The sequence below is a fragment of the Lepisosteus oculatus genome, chromosome 1 (genome assembly GCF_040954835.1).
Source record: "Lepisosteus oculatus isolate fLepOcu1 chromosome 1, fLepOcu1.hap2, whole genome shotgun sequence".
Taxonomy (NCBI): Eukaryota; Metazoa; Chordata; class Actinopteri; order Semionotiformes; family Lepisosteidae; genus Lepisosteus; species Lepisosteus oculatus.
The window spans coordinates 22417468-22433600 of NC_090696.1; the positions used below are offsets into that span (position 1 = coordinate 22417468).

General features: G+C 34.7%; 1 protein-coding gene across 5 annotated transcripts in view; it reads left to right on the top strand.

Annotated features, from left to right (window-relative positions):
- Nucleotides 1-14533, top strand: part of marchf1 (membrane-associated ring finger (C3HC4) 1) — a 133083-nt gene extending 118550 nt beyond the window's left edge. For all 5 annotated transcript variants that reach the window (XM_015344469.2, XM_015344471.2, XM_015344473.2 and 2 more), the window contains 3 exons: nt 558-738; nt 11811-11958; nt 13298-14533. In XM_015344469.2, the coding sequence (XP_015199955.1) occupies nt 558-738; nt 11811-11958; nt 13298-13599 (631 nt within the window). In that variant the 3' untranslated portion in view covers nt 13600-14533. The remainder of the gene's footprint in view (nt 1-557; nt 739-11810; nt 11959-13297) is intronic.
- The last annotated feature ends 1600 nt before the right edge of the window (nt 14534-16133 follow it).

Sequence of the window (16133 nt, forward strand, 5' to 3'; positions counted from 1 at the left end):
AAGCACTAGCATGTGGAAGTGTATCATTGCTAGTGCCATTGTTAAGGACTCTGTGATAAAAGAACATGCACACTCTAATTTTAACAAGTAATATTTAAAATTGATTATTAAACATATGTAAAAGACCCTTGTCCTAATAAACTACAAATCACTTCAAATTGTATAATTCGATTATAATATACAGCACCGAACTAAAACAAAAAGTCTACACCCATATAACGTTAGAATTAACATCCAAAGAATGAACAACTCACATACTATTGTTACAGGTGTGCATATGCATTTATATTCAACTAAACCTTTTGCTACCGTCTTATCAAGATTCATCACCAAAACAATGGTCTGATTCCCGATTGTGTCTCGGGAATTAAAAGATAATTGCAAGAACACAAGAGGGGGAAGTGCAAGGAGCCTTATTCCCTGTATTTCCCTGTATGTGCTCTGGAGTTCAGCTTCGGGATCTGAAACTGTCAAATGTGCAAAAAAAATAAGAACAGCAGCCGAGAGGTAAGGAGAGGCGGTTTCCAAGCTCCATTCATCCCGCGTGTGTTTCACAGGATCTGCCACTGCGAAGGAGATGAGGACAGCCCTCTCATCACACCGTGCCGCTGCACGGGGAGCCTGCGCTTCGTGCACCAGGCCTGTCTCCACCAGTGGATCAAGAGCTCGGACACGCGCTGCTGCGAACTCTGCAAATACGACTTCATAATGGAGACGAAGCTCAAACCGCTGCGCAAGGTAACCAGATCATATCACATTATCGGGGTATCTCAGGGTGACATGTAGCCCCTTTTATTCACCACTTCATAAATTCTTCAAGCGGTGATACCGAAAGCAGAAGAAGGACAAACCTAAAATTAACCAGAGGACAGCTGGTAATTAAAAAAGAGGAGTAACCTTCCCACAATTACTTAACTATGTTCTTGGTTTATATGTGTAGATGTATTGCTGCCTTTAAAAATCCTGATACAATTATATATATCCTTATATATTTTTATTACAAAGCTCTTTTGAAACCTTAATACACCACTTTTCACAATAGTGAGTCACATTGGCAAGAAAATCACACAGATAATCCAGTGTCTATTGCAATACCCAGGACATGTGCATAACCTTACCTTCTCATATATTATTTAACAAAGGATATATGATCAGAAGTAATAGCTAAAGCTTGATAGGTCAGGTTGCTACACTGAGGGATTGACTTTCCTTTTAAGCTAATTTGGAATATGTCTTCTGTCTGTTTGACTGTAGCAAAAGATCTGTGTGTTCTTTGATTTTTGATGCAGTTGTACATAGTTTCCATAGAAACAGTCTGAATTATGTAAGGGCACTACTTCAGATCATAGACTGAATGTAGGAACTGTACAGTCTGTTATCTTGGATAAAGGAGATGACCACAAACATATCAAAGTTAATTCCAAGAAAACATTATTATTTTCAATTCCAAAGTACAATTATGTAGTTCTCATGTAAGTATATTGTTAACTTGAAAAACATAAAAGAAGAGGGACAAATTGATTGCTTTTTGTTACAATTACTGTATATTTATTTATATAATATAATTAAATTATAAGCAGTAAACATTATAAAAGATTTCTTAGGAAGAATAAAAATGTAACAAACCAAATAAGTTGATATAGACATTGCTTTCTGGGCCAAATTCCATTATAAATTATTTTTTTCCTGGGCAGTAAATAATAATCATGTACAAGAAACATTAAGAAAATATTGATAATAATAAAGGTTGTATGAAACTAATGATTAAAAGTCTTTAAAAGTAGAAATGAATGCATTATTTGCTAAACTAATGTCTATATTTTATATCTTAGTAGAATTCAAGTATATTACAGTTGTTCTAAGTCCAGTTAGTGTTTTTTTTTTATTTGACCATTTGTAATAGAAATGTTTATGAAAACCATTTCTGATAGCATATTCTTGAGCGGCCATTCCCAGGTACAGTTTGTAATATACCATTTACAAAGCATCTGTTATTGCTTCAAAAGAGATGTGAATGTGATGACTTAGCAGTTACAGTGATTCTGGGAAGGGAACTATGTGACATTCACTTTACCACTTCTTATTTCCGTCATCAAATCTCTTCTCACATGGCACTGGTGCCATTTAGCCATAATGACTCGCTTTACAGTAATTTTGTAGTACGACATCTTTAATAGGTACATACAGTATTCTGCTTATTTCTGATCACCCCATTTAACAGTACAACATTTAAACTGTACTTCATTGTAATTATTTGTAATAATTTTTATGCTAATCCAATTTTGGTTCTGTGTGAATTAGCACAGTGATTTAATTTCAACAAAGCAAAAACAACATTTTTAGAAACAATAAGAATTGTGAAGAACTTGTACTGTACTGTATATTAAGAAACACAGAAAAAGTGGCCGATATGGATGATCTATTTCCTGCTATCTCTCGCCTATTTTCATCATCTATTTAATTGTTTTGTTTATGTGGTATCTAACCATGCTGTTTCATTGATACAAATGTATGCCATCTATCTCACAACTCGGGGAGGCAGTGTCTGTGAGAGCTAGGGTGCCCCATGGCTAGAGCAATAGCTCATTGCATAAGTAATGACACAATAATAACTGCTATTTGCTTATGAACGTTCTCAAATTACAGATTCTAATAGTGCAGTTGTTTGCCACCTTATTTCTCTTTTATCCAAAAAGTTATTTTAAAGGATTCTTAATTCTCCATCCAGAGTTTCTATATTCTGAAACCACATTTCTATCTGAAGGTTATTGTTTAGCAGCAAAAAAGGGGGAAATGTCCTATGATTCTTTGTTTTCTATTGGCTGAGTGTTTATTGGTTAAAGAATTGGTTAGAGGCAATTGAAGCTCACAATGGAGCGTTGTTCAGCAAAAATTTTTCATTAAAGGCTCTATTAAAGGAACATTAATGAGAATTGATTTTCACATTATAATGAGTTAAGTTTATACATATTCTAGATTGTCAGTTTTATATCAAGCTGTGTAATATATATTTGAAACTTACAGTGCCCAAATGGCCAGTTTTATTGCTGTGTAAAGTAATTTATTATTCGTAACGGCAGCAGATGGATTGTTCAAACACCATCACACCGCTTCATTGGCGTGCATAACCCATAACAGCTTCAAGAAATATGATATAATTACTTCTTTCCCTTAAAAATAAAAAAATATCGCATAAAAATATAATGTCAGGCGTATAACAAAATTACCAGATATAATGAATTTCATAAATCATTTTTAAAATTATAAGAAACAAACCAAATCAAGTCCCCTGATCACAAGCATCGAATTATTCTTTATTTACTTACTTAAAATCAAATGACTCTTTTTGTCTGACATTTCTTTGAAATCTGTTTTGGAGAAAGAATTCCGTTTTATAAGCAACAATAAAATTATGCATGAAAATAGTGAAAAAGTGCTGTGATTGATAGGCCTGTATTCCCTCAGCTCTATTGCTGTAAAACTAAACAGATTTCAAATATGCATTCATTATTTAGGGTTACAGATGATGTTTATATAATTAATTGATAATAATTGATAAGTCATATCAATTGATGTTTTGTTAAAGAAGATCCTTAAAATGTGAAAAAAGATGAAGACCTTCATATGCATAGTGGTGTAGATCACTGCTATTGTTGTTCAACCAAGTCTTGAAGAGCCATGTGATATTCTGATTTTGATTGTTTAAAAATTCTCAGTAAACTTACATGGTCACAACTGTTATGATCTCTTTTATTTAACAAAAGATGATGTAGACCGCCAATACCAGGTAAAACTCAAAAACACTCCTCACGTAATAACATACCCTTTTTCTAATTTGAATTTTGATGACTCTTCAATCAAAAACTGTGAGATAACAAACACATTTGAACTTATAGTTTACCTCCAGTTTGCAATTGAGAACTTGTACCCTTGTAAAAATGGAGAGGTTTCATAAGGAGAATTAATAATTAATTGAAGTTATATTAGATCATGTTTACTAAGAAAACATGCAGTAGGTGAGTTGAGTTTATTACGTGAACATGTTAAATTTTAGTACCCTTGAAACTCAAAGGTGGATGTTCAATGGTTTCATTTGACTAAATATTTCATCACTGTCATCCTACATTGAAAAAAAGCTCACTTTATGGAAACAAATATTTTGTATAATCAAACATTTGAAGCCTAAAGCAAAACTAAAAAATGAAAGTTCTTTACAGTATTAATGTAAGATGGCTCAAGTGCACACTCGTGTGGAAGTGAGATTTGTGAAATGTCTGTGAAGAAAGAAAATCTAAATACAGTGATCTAACAACCAGTAGTATTGTACTGTAATACAAGGTTTATGATACAATGACACCCGAGGAAGGCTCCACAGCCGAAATGTTGTGTTTCCTTTCTTCTCTTTTCAGCATGGAATAAACTTTTACTTGTTCCTTACGATACAATGTAGAAGTTAAACAACAGAGAAAGTGCTGTGTAATATACAATATTGGCAACAGAACCTAGTAAAGCATGGAATTGGTACACAATGTTTGTACACAGAAACGATTCAAAAGCGACAACACAGAAAAGCCAGGTCCAAACTGCTGGTGCCTGCAACGTGATCTTGATCCTCTACTACTACTCTACTTGATCTACTGTGTTGGGCAGTGTCAAGGTAATGTTGTGTAATGTGCCAAGGTAACTCACATGGTAAAAGTATGTGAGTTGCAAGACCAGGAAATGCTCTATGCAATCAACAGATGTACATAAAATGCTCATAACAAACTTAAGTTCTGAAACATATGATTCGACAGAATGTTTAGGCAGAAAGGGGTACTACATTTAATGGCTCTTATGAAAAAAAGTACAGTATATCCTTGCAGTGTATTATATAAAGTATATAGTGCTTTGCAAAAGTATTCTGACCCTTGCATGGTTGCTTTAAACTTTCCCATTATGCCATAGCAACTAAAATTGTTTATGTAGACGTCCTATTCAATATGTTTAGTGCAAAAAAAAAGGAGACATAAGAAGGAAATATACATTAAATATGAAATCAAAACTGACAAGTGGTTGCATAACAATTCAGATCCTTTTCTAAACCACAAGGTTACCTTAATGAGCCACACAATTAGCTGAGTGGCCTTTGTCTGCAATAACTGTGATTTTCATTATTTCAGAATTAAAACACCTGTATCTGTGAGATTCCTTGGTCAGGTCGTGAAGCTGAAGCAAAGAGTAATGAAGACTAAGGTGCTTTCAAAGCAAATCATAAAGTCATTGAAAAACACAGAATAGGAAAAAGCAGAGAAGATAGAAAAATATTGAAGATTCTGAATATCCCTGTGAGCACGGTCTACTTAACTATCAAGAAATTAATGTTGCATTATACCATCCAGACACTGCCTAGTTCAGGACTCCCCTCCAAACTGAGGGACAGGCAAGGAGGAAACTGATGAAGGGATGCCACTGTTAGGTCAATCATAACTTTGAAAGAGCTACAGATGGTTTTTAGTTCAATGGCTGAGATGGGAGAAAATGTGTACCAGTCAAACTAGCCTGTATGCCAAAGTGGAAAACTCGTGTCAGATTCCACATGTAGTTTGCAAGAAAGCATTTAAGTGATCCTGCAAACAGTGGACGAGAGGTGTTGTTGTCAGCTGAGACCAAATTGGATCTTTTGGCGTTAATATCAAGCAGTAATTTTGGTGTACAGTAGGTAGGATCATGCTATGGGAATCCTTCTCAGCAAGGACCAGAAAGCTCATTAGGAATGAAGGAAAGATAGAAGTAGCAACGTACAGGCAAACACTAGAGGAAAATCTGTTTAAGTCTGCTATAGACCTAAACTGGGATGAAAATTTAGCTTTGACTGAGACAGTGATCCAAAGAACAAGGCAAAAGCCACCCTGAGGTGGATTCGGTGAATACCCTTGAGTGGCCCACTCAAAACCCCGACTTAAATCCCATTGACAATCTGTTGAAAACTATATCCCATAAGTGATCCTCAAACAAGTTGAGAGAGCTTGAGCACATATGATAAGTTGAATGGCCAAAACTTGCACCAAAACTGGCAGAGACTTACCCCAAAAGACTTGTGTAATTGCTGCCAAAGATGCTTGCACCATACATACTGAATTGAGTTCTTGGGTCCATACCTATCCCATCAACATAGTTTAGTTGTTTATCTTTAGTTTTTGCTGACATATACTGTAATTTATCTCACACTCAGAAGACTTCAGTTTGAGAAATCAAGTTTGAATGAAATATTAAGTTTAATTTAGGGTGTAGGTGTAAAGGTCAATTTGTAATTTCACAAAATGGGGCATTATACAGTAGGTCTGAATATTTTTGAAGAACTGAAAGGACTGAGTGGGAATCTGAGATTCATCTGTTTGCCACATACAGTAGTTCTTAATTATATTAAAATTAATCACCTCAAAAGGTCAAAAATGCTTTAAAAATCTTCAACATTAATTTTAATGGATGAAGGATATTAACTAGTTTACTGATATTACATTTTTTACACCCCACTGTTGCATACAGAGCAAGAATATCTGGTTATATTAAGATTCAATTAACTATAAGTGTTCTATTCTTCCCCAAGGAACAACTGTCATGTGGTTGAAATGTCATTTGATGGTATGTGTGAAAAGGTAACAATACTCCAATCACATTAATTACAACAAGCACCGTTCTGTACCGAAAGTAGAAATACCATCAATTCTATACATGGGAAACAGAAGAATCAAAGTGGAGTTTTCAGTGAAAGCTCAGAAGGAGGTTAAACTTTCCCACATACACTCACCTACATATCAGTATCATGATTATATTTCTCATACATTAGATTCTAAAGCACCCATTCGCACAATATCATTACACCATCCTCGCTCTAACCCCTCATCAGCCTTTGTACTTTGTTCCTTACAGTCAGATTGAAATTCCCTCAGCCAATAAAGCAAACTAATTCAAATCATGACTTAATCACGGCTTGGCCAAACTACTGCATAGGAATGAAATGAATGCCCTCCCTTGATTAATACTAAAATCATTGAATTATAAAATCAGTTTTTATAATTTTTATGATATACCAAAATATTCTTGGATTATTAACTTCGCATTTGCCAAGACAGTAATTGATAGTTCAGGCAACATTTTCCTCATCAAAGATGTGAGGGTTTGTCGGCCAAGATGTCTGATGTTCAAAAGTTCCTACTAAATGTGTTAATGAAAAGTGAAGCAGAGCCCGTGATTGATGAGACCAGATGGTTTAACCCCTGCTGTCTGAGCCTTGCAGCTGTGGCTGAGGGAAGGTCATTCCAGGGACTGCAGAAAAAATGCAATTTCAACTAAACTGCCTCAGAATTTCATACTTAGCTGGATGCTTTTTGCTGCCATACCTCAAAACACCTTTCTCGTATTAAAACCTTTTCTATAAATGGCTTCTTCAGCGTTTTCTGTTTGCTATTTGCGGGTTGATATCTTTGTTATGGACAATGGGGATGAACTGATATTTTAAAAGGTGAATGTGGGAGAATCTGGAATCATTTTACCAAAACAAATGTTAGATATTTTTATTAATATAAGAACACTTAACTCTTAAAATGTGTCAACCCATTTATCCATGTACTTTAAAATAACTGTTCAGTCCATTTGTACCCTAGTTCTCTTAATGAGCAATCTTCTCTTAACCTTTTTGATAGTATCCTTTTCCAAATGAATATCTGAATCTAGTGTCTGCTACAAACAATTAATTTTGCATACATATGTATTTCTGATGTACCACTATGCATCGTTCTTAATACTGTACTTTGATATTTTTGCTGAATAACAATTAGGTGAATTTGAAACATGAACCTTAATATTTCACAAATTATTAAATGTAAGTTTACACTTTCTAAAATAAGTGGACAGTATCAGAAATTGACATGTTCAGTAATCCAGAGTTAATGTGCACTGAATTTTATAACAGGTGTAGAATTTTGTCAAGATATAATTCCTACAATCAGTTGTTTGTCTACATTTAAATATTTGAAAATACGCTTTTAAAGTTGCATTTCTAGCTTGCAAAATAACTATGCAGCTTAGTTTTCCTCTTATAAGTCTGTGAAATCATGCTCTGTGTTATTTTTTTATAGTTACTTCATTGTTCTGTTCAGCTGTTGGTGTTTTTAAGATTCCATTGTAAATTATTGAGGACTTGGAGATGTCTTGGTATTAAAGGTGCAATATATGTAGAATAAATGTAAAATACATTCTAAAAGGTTGCAAAACGTTTTTTTGTCCACTCTGGGGCCTTTGACATATCTGCATTTGGCAAATGGAGCAAATTGTTCTTTTTCAGAACTCATGTTTGTGTCTCCTCTGTTAAGTCTCTTAAATTTGTTGATCTTCAATCTTTTTTTTTGGAGAAGCAGTACACTTTAGACGCTAGTTCACAGGGCACACCACTAGATGGCAATGTTTCACTGTGAGTATAATCTAGATCCAAGGCACATACTGTATGCACTTACACTATGCAATGGATTTACTAATTGATTTAATCTTCTGGGAAATTGAATAACCTAGTTTAAGAGTTCATATTATTAAATTGATATACAGTGACTGAAGGAGACATTTAAGGAGACGTTTGGCTGCTGCTCCTCTCACCAGTTTTTCATTTTTGATTTACTTTTTTTCTTTTTCTTTTCTTCTTTGCAACACTGGTTTCTAATTATTTATTTTTATCCACTTCACGTTATCTGCTCCATGTCGGAATTTACAAATGCGACTTCCACTTAAATTGTGACTGCTGCCGACTAGCTTCTGATGAAATTGCTCAACTGAAGACTTTCACCACCCGCCACTGCCTTACTCTGGATTTTTTTTCCCAAAAGAAACCACCTTGGATTCATCGAACACGTCTCTGAGGTACATCAACTGCCTCAACTGTAACAAGTAACAAAATTACTTCCTGGTAAAAGAGTATTGCCGTATTATTGGTATCCTACGACCGAGGCGCTACTTCAGGACGCTGTTTCTTTCATTTGTCTGCCAGTGGAGTCTCTATTTCTGCCTTTCGGCGCAAGACTATAAGACCATCTCGTTCCGGTGCCGACCAAAAAAGTCTTCCCTCGCTACCATGCCTGGAGCACACTCTGCTTCCCTCTGCATCCCGAGACTGGCCAGATCAGCGCTACTCAACACCCGCTTCATAAACAACAAGGCTCTTCTTTTATGTGATTATATCAAAGGACAAAAAATGGACTTTCTGTGCTTAACCGAAACCTGGCACAGTCAAACCAATGGACTAGTCCCTCCTGGGTATGGTTTGTTTGACCTTCAGCGTCTCTCAGGCAAGGCGGGGGCATCATTATTATTTACAAACTTTTTTACAATTTAAGTCCTGTTACTATACATTCCCCCTCTTCTTTTGATTGCCTTGTTTCAAATGTTTCTATCCCCCAATCTACTTAATTGCCATAATTTATAGACCACCCAAACCCAGCAAAGCCTTTTTAGGTGGGTTTGCTGATTTACTCTTATTTTCATGCCTTAAGTTTAAAAGGATCCTTACTCAAGCAGACTTTAATGTACACATTGACTCAAGGTCTTTCAATCTGGCTAAAGACTTCCTTTCTCTATTGGGATGCTTGATCTTACTCAGTTTATTTGTACCCCTTCACATAACAAAGAACACATCCTAGATTTAATTATTGTAAATGACTCTTTTGTCTCCTACTGCTCCTCCCTTGATCTAGGCCTCTCTGACCACTTAGCTATTCTTTTCAATCTAGAATTACCTGTTTCTAACACTTTCCCCTCACGCTCTGTAAAGTTTTGCAACTGGTGATCAATGAATCAGCCAAGGTTTGCCAATTCTGTTCTGTCCTCCTTATCTTGTTTCTCATCCTCTGACCCTCTAGAGGACAAAATACAAACAGTGCTCTTTTATCTACCCTTGACACCTTTGCTCCTCTAAAAACTGTTGTCAGTTACACAGTTGTCCTAGTTATTTACTGAGGTGCATAAGTGTAATACCTCTAAGTAGTTCTGATGTGATTTGTAGATACAGTAATTGTACCTTTAAAGTGAATTCATTGTGTAATGAACTGTAAAAGACCTTTAGAAAAACCCTTTACATGTGTAATTTAGGAAATAATGAGGTTAATTTTCTGATTTACTAATCAGGTTGAAACAAAAAGCATAAGGCCCTCCAGGAACTCCTTGAGACCCCCGTTCTAGCTCATTTGGTTGGAAGGCACCTCAGAATCACATCCATATTTTGACAATATGGCTGGGTACCTAGTTCCAAACTCCCATACCTCACTGCCTAGAAAAAAATATTTTTGTTTTGTTATTTTTCCCAGTACTTCAATGCGAGTCCACTAGTTCATATTTCACTGTTGGTTCTGAAGAAGTCCAATGTGTTGACTTTGATGCTTAAATCTCTCTCTTGTAGACATCTCTTTTCATGACTAAAATGATATAGTTCTTTTTGCTGGCAAATAGTCAATTGAGATTGATTACTGAACAACTTATTTGCAATATAGTAATGATATCTATCCAATGTTTCTTTTGTCACCATATTTCTGTTAGCCATGTTTCTTTGATTCTGTTGTAACAACGTACTAATACAGCTACTACAGCACTTCTCTTTAACTCCTAATGTGTTCTTAAAACTCCAGCCATTTCAATACAAACATTTAATTACTTAGTCCTTTGGTGTTTTGCTTTTTGTTTTGTTTTGGGGTTTTTTAGGCTCTACCTCCTATGTAAATTCCTTACATATTTTCTTCCATAGTTTCTGAATAATTTACCATATGCTGACCGGTATCCTTATCATTTAGATGCAATCCCTTGTGTATGTTTACACACTGCCATAATTACAGAAAGTTTTATGGTGAAAATAAACATGGCTTTAATTCCTTTTTTACATGTTTCCAAGATCTTTGAAATTGTTTCTTATAGAAAGTGTGCTGTTCATGCTGACATTTTTTTTCCTCGATAAGAACAGCAACAAACTGGGTTTCTACCCATATTTGCTTGAGACCTGTCTGTTTTTTTTAATATTAGCTAGTTCTGCTCCAGGGAGACAACATATCATTATTGATTCAGGGTCCTTCATGCATATCTCACATGCAATAGACAATTTGTAGATGACAAAACAATCTGTCCGTTTAAGGAAAACAGAAAACAAAGGTTTGAACACCCTCGGTATGGGCTCCCGGCCACCATGATCCTGAACTGGATAAACAGTTCTGGAAAGAGATGATGTGATGTGAGGTTTGAGCATTCTTACTAAATCAATATGCTGATACGGAAGATAGCATGCTCTATGATAAACATGACATGGTGCCCAGGCGAGCCTTTGGTTATGTAGAATAATGGAAACTTATTTTAGCAGACGTGATTTGAAATTGTTTTGGTTCTAAAGAACATGTAGATAAGATAAAGATAAGATTACTTTATTAGCCCTATACAATTTCTTGCATTAGGAATTCATCTTTTCACATACCCCAGCTTGCTCTCCATGAGACACACAGGCACACAGATGGGGAAAGAGAAGCTTGGGTGTATGATGTGTAAGATCCCCACTTCATTTACATAAAAATTCAAACAAAAGTTCTATAATAAATAAATATACTACTTTGAACTGATTTATGAAGTGTGGAGTCTGCCACATGCGTGTACTTTTTGTACAAATCCTGTATTGCCGAGTGCCACATACAGAGTCTTCTTCCAACACTTTGTTTGACCCATCTATCAAACACAAACTCACAGAAACACAAACTTGTGTTGTTTTTAAAGGCACTCTGCACATGTAATTGGGTTTTCTTTTGTTGCAGTGGGAGAAACTTCAGATGACAACAAGTGAACGGAGAAAGATTTTCTGTTCTGTCACATTCCACATCATCGCTATTACTTGTGTAGTCTGGTCCCTTTATGTACTAATTGACAGAACAGCTGAAGAGATCAAACAAGGAAATGACAATGGTGAGTACTGGTTTGCTAGGTATGACAAAATGTATTCCAAGGTGAAACATTAAGTGGTAAGTTAGGTGCAGAAGATAGAACAGAAATGTTTAAGAACTGAATTAAAACCGGTAATTGTTAATGAATTTATATTTTATTTGTTGCAAAACTGCAATTAATATATACAAATGTTATATCATTTCTGCATTTTTTTATTCCAATAAAATAGTAGTGAAAGGGAAGGTCAGGATTTATCCACTTTTTTAAAAAACAAAAGATTGGTGAATTTTCTGTTAAAAGTCTATAGCAAACCTTTCAAGTTGAAAAGTATGTTTTTTGTTAAATGTAGCATAGAAATGCAAGTCTGATTGTAGAGAAATCTCATGCTGAGGAACACAGGAAAAACAAGAGAATGAGAGGCTCCTGAGTTGATCTGCCATAGCCTGGCTGTATTTGCACAAGACGTCCAGTATGAAAACAATAAGATGGTGTAATGTAATGAATATTTCTTTCAAGGAATGCATTTATTAATTTTATTAATGCCATGCAAACTTCTCAAACATCTTACACACAGGAAGGAGTTACAACAAATGTAAGGGCATCAAAATATTTACTTAGATTAGGAATGTTCAAACACTTGATCAAAACAATTCAAGATAAACAACATTATACCTAAGATGCAAATATTGATCTGTTAGATTGAACTGTCATTGTTGGGTGCTCATTATGATTAAAATTATTTTCCTATCTATACAACTACATGAGGCTAAAAGGCTACTTTTTGTACTTCAAAAATACAGATCGTCAGGATTAACTGTTAGTTTTAAACAAAACAGTTACAATTTCAGTATTCAATTTCACTATTGAATGGTGCTGCTGCATAAAGAAGGGAAAAAATACTACAATTATAAATAGCTGATACTTTTGCACAGAGATGTATATAAAATACATAAAAAACCATCAAGAGCCATTGTACTAATGAAACATACTCTTTAAAACACAACTGGCTTGGATGTTGATTTTTATAGTTCATGCTAGTAAAATGAGTATTAGAATTTCAGATAAAACAGGGTTGTTTTACTTTCTTTTTAGGATTCTTTTTTATCAGATTTGAATGTTTTGGTTCTATATTAATGACCGTGAAAACAATATGTATAGATTGTGTTAGATTTTGCAAATATCATATGAAATAATTAATATATTAATATACTGTAGGGTACTTGATGGAAATTGTTACTCGACACTATTTGGTAGACATTTGTCCGGCCACAACATAATGTAATAGATTATATATACAGTATACATGTATTTTCTGTCATTGACTAATGAAAAGCAAATGTAACTTTCTGCATCGTTGCAGGTGTGCTTGAATGGCCCTTTTGGACAAAGCTGGTTGTTGTGGCCATTGGATTTACAGGAGGCTTGGTCTTTATGTATGTTCAGTGCAAAGTCTATGTGCAGTTATGGAGACGACTCAAAGCATACAACCGAGTTATATTTGTTCAGAACTGCCCAGACACAGTCAAAAAGGCTGAGGAAAAGACTGCGACCAATAATCAGAGCAATGGAAACAAAGACTCTGTGGCAGTGCCAGTGTCCCAGACAGAAACAAATTCTCACAGACCAGCTGGAGGGGCTGTTCCTGACGTAGCACCTGTCTGACAGGCTGATTTGTTCATTTCTTCTTTTGTATGTAAGAACTGTGAAGGGTTTTGAACATTTCACAAACACTACAGGCATTCAAAGCAGTGACTGTGAAATCCCAACTGCTTATCAGCTGGATCACCCGAAAGAGAAAATTGGATAACAACCAACACATGCTTAAAGGAAGGAACATAAAATTGCCTCTTCTCAGTATTCCCTAGTTACAAAGGGATAATCACACGAGGTATTTATAGAACTGAACTCATAGGGGGCATCCAAAAGAAAATGTTACATAATTTGCATAATGTATTTGCAGTTGAGTTTAGTGCTGAGCTTCAGCATTTTTTAATATTCTATTTGAAAAATGCTCATTTCATTTTGAAAATCCCATATTGACATATACTTAGTCAACGATCAAGTCAAGCCCTAGCTACAAAACCGTAGACAAATACAAGATTAGGGATTCCTTTCAAAATAACTCAAGTTTTCCATTGTAATATTTAGAAAAACGTTGTGACAAACAGGATTTATTTTAAGGACATTCCAAAAGTAACAGTGTATGTTTATTTTGTTTTTCTTACAGAGAGAGGTGTGGTAACTTCTTCAAATTGTATCTACAGTCACAATTTGTGGGATTTAAAACGTTATTTTGATGTTATCATATACCAGAATTATGTAACAGGACAAGAACCAAAAAGCATAGCATTTAAATTTCTGTATTGGCATTTTAAAATGAAATGTGTTTAGACACTGAAAAAAATCGGACAAGCTACTATGTTAAACCAAGCTACTATGTAGATCACCCTTATTCACACACTGCACTTCAAGCCAGGCACAATGGGGTTAAATGTCAAATAATTCATCTCTGTTACCTGTTTGCAGACATGACTGAAGGTGTGAAATTACATGTACAAAAAAAAATGGTGCAATAAATTTGTGAATGTATACATTATGTGTTGTCAGAGAAGTGTTACTTTATTTCTTATGGATGAGTAAAAGTATCATAAATGCTGAATGTATTTTCCCTCAGTAAAACACTGCAGTATTGTAAGTCTAGCTGACACAATTATATCTAAAGGGTTGTGAATTCACCATTTAAGTTCCTTTTAAAGGTCTATGAATAGCATTCTTAATTTCCTTAGACATAATTGGGAAAAAACACCATGAGGCCTCAGTGATGTTTTAACTGTTCTAAATACTGTAATACCTATGGAATTTATGCCAGATATTTCTTGAATGGAGTAAATCTGAATAAATGCTCAAACAAAGATGTTCTAAGAGTTAACTAATTATAGGAGTCTTTTTTAACAAATTTCTTTACACGAGGAGATACTAATTTTAGACTTTCTTACAGGTTGTAGTCTGCCACATTGCAAAATAGATTTATATAATAAATAGGTAATCCCCATTTTAAGGGAATATCATACACACACAAATGTAACTGATTATTTTAATACTGAACACAAAAGAAATATAAGGAGGCTTGATAAAAGTATTGAAATATTAACCCAATGGCCTACTTCTGGATCAGCAGTAAAACAAGAAAATGAGAACACAAGTGGAGGTTAAAAAGAAGTGTGTTTAAGACAGTGAACAAGAGATTCTACTTTACAAAAATTGTGGGAACTTTGAACAAAGTAACACAATACAGATTATCTTAGCATCTTTCAAGAAATGATGGGATGACATTAGTTATTAATGACCAAATCAGCTAGATGGAATAAACTCCTGTTTGACACAAAGTTCATCTTGATAGCTTTGGCCATTATTCTGTAAAATTGTTCTCCAAAATGTTGTATAGAAACACTAGTTGTTTTTATCATGTAAAGGAGTATATTGATGTTAACTTTCAGATACACAATTTGCCCTTTCTTCCTGCTTTAATGTCTCATCATATCTTCAGTCTCCATTTATATGCCTCCAAATTTCTGTAAAAGCACGTTGACAATAAAGCTCTAAAGATCACCAACTTAATTCCAGAATTGTCTTGCATCTCACAAACAGGGAAATCATTGATTTGAAAACACCAGAGAAGTGAAACCTTTGTATCTATTAATGTGCCACTTTGTTTCACTTTTAATCCAAGTCAATAAATACATTAACGATATTGCTGAAATGTTAACAGCACATTTTGTGTTAATAGCAAATTGTTCACCAATGCCCTAAAAAAACTAAATAAGTAAATCTAATTTGGTGTAGAAAAACTCTGAGTCACATATTTACAGTTTGAAGACTTAAGTGAACAAATGAAAATTGGTTTCAGTCTGAGTGAAACCTGCTTGTTAAATACAGTAGTCTGTGGTCTCATCTAAACTCAACGCCAGATTGCTTAATGAACTGCTAAGTGACTTAGTGGCCAGACATTTTACTGCTTAAAATCCAATCTGATATTTCCTTTTATTTTGGTTTTTTTCTTCCCCCATACTCAGTGCAGTTGAAAATCAGACCTCTCTGTCAGGTGAAAGGCAGGTGAAGGCTCAGCTGTTGTTGTTCATGTTGGGATAAACAATATGGGTATTAACAGCACATATCCATACAAATCAAATTCAAAG